At 40.8% G+C, this 10,370-nt stretch overlaps 1 protein-coding gene across 2 annotated transcripts; it reads right to left on the bottom strand.

The window, feature by feature from the left end:
* Positions 1–327: 327 nt before the first annotated feature.
* Positions 328–9,592, bottom strand: GJA1 (gap junction protein alpha 1). Of its 2 annotated transcripts, none has more exons than XM_053939183.1 (2): positions 9,378–9,592; positions 328–3,407 (listed from the first exon to the last, which is right to left on the bottom strand). In XM_053939183.1, the coding sequence occupies exon 2, from the start codon at positions 3,393–3,395 to the stop codon at positions 2,250–2,252; it is 1,146 nt and encodes a 381-aa protein (XP_053795158.1). In that variant the 5' UTR covers positions 3,396–3,407; positions 9,378–9,592; the 3' UTR covers positions 328–2,249. The 2 variants fall into 2 exon arrangements, with proteins under 2 accessions (XP_053795158.1, XP_053795157.1); XM_053939182.1 differs by having other exon boundaries at positions 328–3,411.
* Between the last annotated feature and the right edge of the window lie 778 nt (positions 9,593–10,370).

The raw sequence follows: 10,370 nt of genomic DNA on the forward strand, positions 1-10,370 counted from the left end.
TGACAATCTTTTAGGACTGTAATTTTTATAATAGTTTGCAAATAAATATGCATTTTCTGAGACTTCTAGCAAGATTTGTTCATGCTGAACATTACTTTGTTTCAGGAGTGGCAGAGACAATGCTTGTTTTTCCAGTTGTTGTGAGGGTGTCTGAACATGGCCCTGTGGAATTTCAGTTCAAAGCAAATCCAGATGCATTAAATAAAGGACGCTTCTGAAATGCAGAGTGACTGGGGAAAAATGAACAAGGGAAGAATGAGTTTGGATTATCAGACTGAAACTAAAGATATCTATGGACATATGAAACAGTAAAAGACAATTAGAAAATGTATTTATACTAAATTAAAACTTTATTGACTAATGCTCTCCAGACAACATGATCTGACAAACTATGGTTGCATACATGCAATGAAGTTGAAGACAACAGTAGTTTAACATGGAATGTCAAACAAATTAATATAATGTATTAAATGAAACAATTTATCTGTGTTGCTGCAAAATGAAACCAAGCTATGTATTTCCTCAGTCAATCTGTGTTCAGCTAAGAGGTTATGCATTTGAAGAAACTGGTAGATTTCTTTAGCATATATTTCAAATAAATTAGCTAGAACTGTACTCTTTAAAAGTCCTTTCAACTTCACTTGCATTTCAAACATAATCTAACTGTAAACACTAAAGTTGCTAGAGCCATCTAGAAAGACCTAACTGTGAAACTCAGTGAACACTGCAGTTCAGTAAATGTGAATATTTAGAACAAGAAAAATACCAGTTACTGCAAAAGCCATTTAGGCATATTTTATTATTAATCCAGCACAAAGCACTTCTTCTAAGTTTCTCACATAAAAGACTAAAGCTTGCTTACAGTACTACATCTTCTATCATTCAAGCATCATTATTACCTATCAGGGAGATTGGCTAGATGACCTAATGGGTCTTTTCCACCCCTAACTTCTACAAAAGAGAATCATTCATGCCAGCAAGAACATGTTTCGCTACATCTTGGGCTTGATCCTGCAGATTTGTTGAGGCAAAACTCCCAACAACTTGAAAGAGAGATTTTCCAGAGCAAGACATCCAGGATTACGCCCTTTAGATTTTTTTTTAATTTTATTTTTAAAAGAGCATCCATTTAGGATACATGGAAAATATTTTATAGAATTAAAAAAATATAACAATGTGTGCTTCACTTACACTGAAGGAACCAGAGAATGTAAACACCATAGTGGCCCAGATCTTCACAACATCCATGAGAAAGTGTCAACTGCAAGTAACCTGTGTGCGTTTATTTCTCAGCCTATGCTTCTGAGGGTGTTTTGTGTATACCTTTACCTCCACATCCACACACATACTTACACCCTTAGTACACATAAAGGTGTGATAAAATTCACTAAAGGCAGTTGCTTGCTTGTCTTGATGCGTAAATCTGAAAGTGCCAGCAAACTGTGTTTCATATAATACTAAAGAGACTCTACGTAAGTAGCAGGACACAAGTATCGCTGTGGGCAAGACTGTGTCGTCGCTGGTTCCACATGTGTGGAGCCATCCCATTTACGCACATCACAAAATACACCTGCATGAAGGGCTGGAAGAGCAGGTGACCAAGGTATTTCTTGGTGGGCCATGCCTGAAATTTGAATTGAACGACTCAAAGACTGTAAATTGTCCTCACAGGAGCCTTCCAACAACCCAGAGGACCATGTAGGAAAGTTTACCTTCAAAGTGCACTTTCTAAGAATGGAATGTTCTTGACAGGGAAATGATCAGAGGCAATCCTGGACTTTTTTGCATGTTGAATAGGAAAAATGTTTTCATCTTCAGGTAGCACTTCACCCTGACAAATGTGAGTTCCGTTATTATTGGGTTTTAGTATTACAGAAGAATCTTTAGAAACAAACATGATAGTACACACATACACATACACTCAGATATTTACAGCCTTTCTAGAAAAACAGCCCTTTACCTTAGTACTACCTTTTTTCCTCTTTTTTTTAGTATTTAAATTCTTTAAACCAGCTACATTAAATATCAATGTGTACTGTACCACCCCACACCAACCCCACACCCCCCAAAGAACCAGCAAGTATTTTAAAAGTTTGTTTGCTTGTTTGTTTTGCCTTTTTTTCTTTTATGATTGTTAAAATCTCCTGCTTGAGACTGTTAAGTACCACCTCCACTGGAAAAAGATCAGCACTGACGGCATCTTCCAATGCACGTCGTTTCGTAGTTGAGCAAGTACTGCATCAAGAAGCTTAGATCTCCAGGTCGTCAGGTCGAGGCCTGCTGCTGGCTCGGCTGCTGGCTCTGCTGGGAGGCCTCTGGTCCACAATGGTGAGGGGCTGCAGCTCATGTCCTGACGCCAGTTTTTTCGTGTTCTGGTGCTCATCGGAGAAGTCGAAGGGCTGGGCGTGCGAGTTGGAGATGGTGCTGCCAGCCTGCCCCATTCTGTTCTGCTCCGCGCTGTAGTTGGCCCAGTTTTGCTCGCTAGCTTGCTTATTGTAGTTACGACAGGAGGAGTTGTTCCTGTCTCCAGTGACAAGCTTGTACCCTGGGGGAGACATGGGAGACAAGGGGGCGGTCGGTGACGAGCAGCCATTGTAATAAGCGTATTTGGGGGAGCCACAGTCCTTGGAAGGGCTCATGGCACCGCTGTGGGAGTAGGGGTCGGTTTTCCCTTTCACACGATCCTTGACACCCTTGAAGAACACGTAAAAAAGCTCAATGATGTTCAAGGCAAGAGACACCAAGGACACCACCAGCATGAAGAGGATGAAGATGGTTTTCTCAGTTGGACGGGAGAGGAAACAGTCCACTCTATGTGGGCATGGGTCTCGCTCACAGGTGTAGATGGCATTCAGGCTAAACCCGTAAATGTACCACTGTATCAGCAAGAAAGCCACCTCGAAGACAGATTTAAACAGGATGCTGATGATATAAGTACGGAGCAGTCCCCCACGCATCTTCACTTTGCCATGCTCTTCGATCCCATACTTGAATTTCTTAATTTCTATTTGCTTGAGATGCATATCCACATTCACACCATCATTTGCCACTACTTTAAGCTCTTCTTCTCTTTTGTTCAGCTTCTCTTCTTTCCTCATTACGTAGAACACATGTGCCAGGTACAAAAGGGTAGGTACAGACACAAATATGATCTGCAGAACCCAAAAGCGTACATGGGAGATGGGAAAGGACTTGTCATAGCAGACGTTCTCACAACCAGGCTGTTGAGTGTTACACCGGAATGCAGACTGTTCATCTCCCCAAGCAGATTCAACTGCTGTTCCCAACAGCAAGATTCGGAAAATGAAGAGGACAGACAGCCACACTTTCCCTCCTGCAGTAGAATAGGCTTGAACTTTATCAAGAAGTTTTCCTAAGGCACTCCAATCACCCATCTTCACAGGATGCTGGCTAAACAAGGACACAAAGGAAAAAAATACCAAGGGTTAAGTCAGAGCTTTAATACCTTTGACACACTAAGTCACTGATCAATGCTAATAGAGCAGTGGTGTCAGCTTTGTTGTAATTAATGTATTTTACACAATCTGAAGAGAAACTGGAGTTTTAGTAAGTCTGCAGGTGAAGAGGGAACTCAGGGAAACTGAAAAGAGAAAGTAACATATTATGTCTCAGAGCACAATCGAAAAAGTTCCTAATTTCACTCCAGTTTTCAGGAAGCCCATGATAACCCTCAGTGACCACTGCAGTTGACTCAGCTTCCTTGATGGCAGCCACAGTTCAATGACCTACACCTGCCTCAGGTGAAAAAGAGCTGTGACACACAGCTGAAGCAGGGTGTTGAATAAGTAGTAGCACTGCCTAAATATGCTAGGAATATATGAAAGATTTCTCAGTTTCAGTGAGGATTGATCATTCAATGCAATTTTTATGTTCACTCTTTCAGATACTAAAAAAGCAAACCACAGTATAACCTAAATACAATAGGTTACCTTAAGTTAATATTAGGGTCGCATACCCAAAGATCTACCTTTGCAAATTACATGCAGTTTTTCCTACACAGCAATATTAAACTGAGCTTCTGCCTGTAACTTCATCGCATGTAATACATTTAAGGGTATAGCTCCTAATGATGCCAAGTTTATACTCTACTAAACTTCAGAAAAAGTGTTTGTTGTCTAAATTAAGCTTGTACATTAGTATATGCATCAAGAAGATCAAAGAAATCATTCTTTACCTATAGTTTTATGAAGGAACAAACAATTGCAAATACATGAAACACAACTAAGATCGTGTTACCATATTGGAGGAACTGGTTTCCTGTTTATCTGTGATTTGCTTAGTTCATTGGAGTTTCAGGTTTGTATTTGCATCTTTTTGTATTTAAATTCCTTCTTTGTTTAGAAAAGAAAAGATTTAGCAGGAAAAAGAAGGTAAATATGCTCTGTTTGTAAGGCAACTCCTGGCTTGCAATTTGCATTCCAAGTGTTGAACACTGCAAGTTTAAAGTGTCTTTCCTGACTTGAGTTTAAAAGTGTGGTTTCTGGGACACAGACAGCTTCTCAGGACATCTGGAAATACACAGGATGACATAAAATAAATGAAATCATTTGCTTGATATTCTAGATTCCTAGGAAGAACAAATTTCACTATAGATTTTTATCAAATGGAGAATGGCAATCTTATTAAAACTTATATTTTAACTTGCCTGATATGAAAAAGCATGAAATCACATGAAATCAGGATCCTAAGAGGAAAAATAATCATGAAGTTTCCCTTTTCATGTGAAAGCTGCTGGGCACAGATATTTGTTCCATGGATGCTGAGTAATCCCTTCCTGGTATTAACAGTTTTGATAATGTCCCCACTGCATCATGGATATATTCCCTAGTGAAGGTCATTTATAGAATATGCTCTTTTTGGAGAATTCATAAAATGGGAAATTTTAGCACCAAGGAGACTTGCTTTCAAGAAGCGGTGAGTCACTGGGAACACAAGATTATAAACCTGGCAAACTCAAACATAACAATAGATGCCAAATAAAAACACACCATTCCTGCCACCGACCCTGAGAGAGTAATGGGAGACAAGTGTTTAAAGTACTCGCTCTGATAGCTCTGAGATGCCAATTATCTTTGAACCCCTGAAAAATACCCCAGGGCCATTTCCTCCTCTGCCTTAACAGCTGGCTCTTAAGTTCAGCCACTGCAGCCTGTTGACCCTTCCTCATGTAATTAGCTCTTCTCATGAATGAAGCCCCATCAAAGGATGGGGTCTGCTTCAAACTTTTAAAACTGGAAGCCTCTGCCGGGAGGAGCAAACAGAGTATGTTTGTCTCTGACACATCCCCTCAGCCATCCTCAGCTTTCATCCTTCCCAGAAAAAGTGAGTTTGTCTTTTTGGCTGGAGCGGCAGAGAAGGAGTCAGGCAGAGAAGTGCGGAGGTCCTTGGAAAGGCTGGAATGAAATGTGGCCACGTTCCTCCTCAGGCAGGGATTGTTAAAACAGAGAACAGCCTGTAACTATACAACACGTGAAGTTTGTTTCAAAGGCAAGCTATTTGCTCCATGTCCTAGTGCAAGGGGACAGAAGGAGCCTTTTTCAAGTAACAGCTTATTGATTTAATTAGTCAGCTTTCCAGTGACTAGAAACTATTGGGTTAACAGACTTTCCTCAGACTCAACGTACTTTTTTTTACTGTCTAAATGTTATTTCAGATTGAAAGCCTGATTAAGAAAACAGAGGTTATGTTATTTCTAGGCAGTTATGTGTTGTTTGTTTTCTAATTACACTCCTCTCTGGTTCATTAATGCAATATGATTTACTTCAGTTTTGACCTACTTAATCCCACACCTGCAATATTTGGAGAATTTACTCCCTATTTTTTTAATTTGCTTCAGCATGCAAAATTGCTAAGTTTCATTTGTGTCCGCTGGCAATATAAACTCCAGGAGGAAACATTCCATGCTTGAATTACTCATACATAGTTCTGAAAAGCAACTTTTTAAAAAAGAGATCAGTTACATGCTAGCCTTTGCCAGTGATAAAAAAACCCACATCAATTCAAAACATTGTACTGTTAATCAGATAACCTTTTGGTGGCACAAATATATTATTCCTTTTCTTAAGTGGATTCCATTGCTTTATGAAACACAGTACTTTGCTTTGTTGTAGAGAAAATTCATTCATCGGATCTAACTTGTTTACTTTCAGGTCACTGAAAGACCAGTTTTATTAAGCGATTACAAATCTGTTTACCAGGTATAAAAAGAGGTTTTGTATCAAACAGGTACTTAAGTATTCTAGCTTTGTAATTAGTTTGAAATGGTTGGCAGACAACCTTTAAAAATAGCTCTTTAGCTTTCTGGACTTTAGCTTGTTTTAACACTTCCAAATACCTTAAAGGAGTCCACTGAATGACACAGGCTGGCCTATTCAATTCATACAAATTCAGTACTTCAGGAGTTTAAGGATATGGCTGATGATGAGTACGTGCATTTCATGAGTTCCTAATGATTAATACTTTATAGGATCATAACCTTCTCTGAGGCAGACTAATGCTGGCCTAGCAGCATTAAAATCCAGCAGTCTTTAAATGATGGATTTCTTCCAGGTCCTACTGTGTGTGGGTAAAGGCAGGGAAAAAAATCCATAGAGCAGCAGGAGATCTGACAACATTCGTCTGCATGGGTTTAGGATGACCACATATATAAGACATTTGATTTGTAATCCACAATTAAGAAATTCTAGAACTATTTTTTATGGACGGCATTCTTCATGTCATCTGGTTCATATTTTCCAAGAAGAATAATGCAAACTCAGTGCTGTGGTAATGTCCTAGGTCTGACTACAGTGATAGAAGGTCACGTGCCAGTGGATGGAAGAGCAGCAAGGGTTAGAGTGAGTTCTAAAGTGGGATTGTGCAGCTGAAGTAATTGGGAAACAGGCCAAAGCTTTGGTTTTCCAAACTTTTCTTTTTATTTGTGCTCACACACACCTAGACAACAAAAGAGAAGGCTCTGGACCCTGAACACAAATCAGCTTGAGCATTTCCCAAAAATAACATGCATCGCAGAGAAAGAAGCTGAGATGTACAACTCATTGAGTTTGGACCTGTTGGAATAAGGAAGGCTAGCTTTCCAAAATCTTATAAAAATAAGTAAATGCCTTGCAGACATTCCCTTGGGAAGGTGTAGTTCATATATAGGTCTGCAGATGAGCTTCAGTTCATTTCATCCATCGGACAAAGGTTACACACAAAATGGTTGCAGTAACATCACAATTGTGGTTTTTGCTTTGTCTGCCAGTACTGCTAGTGGTCAGTCACTACCAGATCTACCTCTTAGCCTCTGCCTTTCCCATCTTGTACCCTCCACACCTAATTTAATTTTAAAGCATATTTGCAAAGGCAACTGTAAGCACTTTCTTAGATGTTCCCTAGTTGTACAAGTCAGGTCTATCCTCTATATTAATGCTCAGATTCATCCCTCTCCTGACTCATTTTGGAATTAAGGGAAGGCACGCTGAATTCCCTGAGGGAGCCTCAGGCCCTCAGATGCTCCTGCTTGAGGATCTTGAAATCTGGATATCTAAATACATAAATGGCACAAACAACAGCCCAGGTGCCTCAATACCAGACAAATTCAGTGAGCTACATGGGAAGGATATACCAGAGATTGGGGGAAAGAGAGCAATGTATCTGATGAAAGAGATGCATTGCTCAATGTCTTCAATCCTTCCCCATACCCACAGGAATCCTTGGCCCTGGTTCATTGCAGAGACAAATAAAATTAATCTCTTGGGCTTGCATAATAAGAGAGCTGAAATAACTTTAAAGTGTTGAATCTGTCTGCACTCCTGTGCGTATTAGCATTCAGCTTTATGTTGCAAATCAAATCCCTTGTGTCCATCCCTCTCTTCCCTCTCCTGATCCCAGCCTGCCCCTTGCCTTTCTGCCATTCGGGTGCTTATTAGGTATCGTGGGTCAGCGCCAGTGTTTGGCTTTGAAGTTTCTGAAGGAAACACTTCAGTAAACATCCCAAAGACTAGAGGCTTAAATTCTGCCGCGTAGTGTGCTGTCCAGATGTTAAAAATGGCAGGATGAAAGCTTCACGCAAGTCCTCGAACTTGCTCCCTATGCGCACACACACAGGGACGGACGTCAAGCAAAAGGTGTCCATATCCCATTTTTGTGCTCATTACCAGGGTTTTCGTCATAAGTATCATGTACAAAAATGAAATCCTCAGAGGAAATACGCTGCTCCATGATTCTTGCTGGTTATCTCAAGGCAAAATATGAGGACACATATAAGCACACAATATCCTTGTTCATGTGTTACTTGATAAGATAGACTCTCTGCTTTGTCTGTCTTTCAGCTGAAGGCTCTCTTTTCTCCTTCCTCGTGCTGCTTTGTAACTACTGGCGAGCAGCAGACAACAACTGCTATGAGGAATCACTCCAAGTCTCACAATGTGAAAATGTTTTTAGTTCTCCAAGAGATGCTGCTCAAGTATTTTTTCCTCTGCATTTTGACAATTAAGTCTGTGAGGTATTATACAGGGAATGTGTCATATGCGGATTATGTACAGTCCTTCCTAGACAACTTTCATTTATATCTACCCAAGACTTTCACAGACATTGCCAACGTGGTAAGGCATATCATGATATCCCACATTCCTTCTCTAAAATCCCTCACTGAGGTTGCTAAAACAGAGTAACTATATACAAACCAGGTTAAAAATCCATATCCCGTGTCTGGATTTTATCACATCTATTTTAAAAGAAAACGGGAAAAAAACTTATCAGGAAGACCACGTGAAAGTCACCACTTCAGTAGCTGCAGCATTTAACAAGGCATCTAATTAAGAAGCTTGCTCTGCTCAAACTATCAGGCATCAATCAGGATTTCCATATGAAAGCAAAACCTGTGGGGAAGGAATGGGACGCATCCAAGGCAAGGTCTCCCTGTTACTAACTTCTGATGCAATTTTGGTACAGCAGAGGAGAGTGAAGCGCACCTCGGCTTTTTCTTTAATGGAGCTGAGATAGCCCGAGAGCGGTGGAGGGGAGAGATCGCTTGTGGCAGCAACAAATCTGCTCAGCCCGGCACTCACAACTTCGCCGCAGTTCCTCTTTGGGTTGAACAAGGTTACAAGTTGTAAAAGTGTAGCACTTCTAAAAAACGTATAGAAATGTGTGACAAAAGAAAGCAAAGAATTCCTCCAAGCTGGAACTTAGCACTTTAAGAGAATCTACTCTGTTTAGAGATGTGTGTTTTTAAACAAGTTCAACTCTCAACGCAGTAACACAGAATTCTTAGGGTGGGAAAGAAAAAAAAAAAAAAAAAAAGAAAAGAAGCTTTTGAGGAAAAAAAAAAAAAGGATACACAAAATGTTGAAAAATGAAAACTTTCAACTTACCCTTGCTGATCAGCAGTGAAAATGGATCAGAGCACTTCTTTGGAGGGTTAAACTAAAATGGAAGAGCACGTTCAGGCACTCAGACCTGTCTATTTAAACTTTAAAAGTCTACTGCTGTTTTGTGTTTTTCATCCTTCCTTCCCCACTAATGAAAGAAAAGTGCTGATCCCTCGTAAAAGTTTTTTCTAACTTGGAACACTGGGAGAGCTTTTAACAAGTTTTCAAGCCTCTGACTGTGCGAGAGGAGGGGAGAGGGAGGGGACGCAGCCCGGGAGGAGGGGCGCTCTGCGGGCGGAGAGCACGGAGCTGGGGGAGGAGGAGGGAGAGGATTGAAGGCACAGCGAAAAACCAGCCCGCGGAAAGTCAGAGAGCATGGCAGTCCACTCTTGCTGATGTAACAAAACAAATACACGGGCAGTCAGCAGCCGCCCCACAGCCCCCGGTCACTGGGGCACCTGGGTGGCACGGTGACCGGATCTGGGCTCGCCTGAGACAGATGCCACAAGTTGGTTCTCTGGTATGCACCAGGAGTTTCACTGCAGGGAAAGGCAGAAATGCAGTGAAAGGTATTAATGAGTAACCAGCGTGGACATTCTGGATGTGGGGGCTGCAGTCTCCTAGCCACCACTCAGGAGAGGAAGCCCTCCCAAGCCTTCTCTACTTTTTTGTTGAGAACACAGCCTTGCTTACTGAGGTCAATTTCCTTTACGTGCACACATGAAAGTACACACCAAGAGCAGCGTGTTTGTTTCCACGGAAGATACACATCACATATTTTTTTACTATTATTTGTGTGTGTATATGTGTGTGTGTCTGTCCCACGGGAGTAATGAAGACATGATCTCACATTCCAGGAAACTCTTTCCAGGAAACTTCAGAAAATAAAATATAATACAGAGAATCAGGCTTCAATAGTGAGAAATGTTCTTGATAATTTTTGAACACATTCTACAGAATAAAAGCATGCTTCAAAACTGATCTATGCAATTGGAA

Source organism: Vidua chalybeata, chromosome 3 (assembly GCF_026979565.1).
Source record: "Vidua chalybeata isolate OUT-0048 chromosome 3, bVidCha1 merged haplotype, whole genome shotgun sequence".
NCBI lineage: Eukaryota > Metazoa > Chordata > Aves > Passeriformes > Viduidae > Vidua > Vidua chalybeata.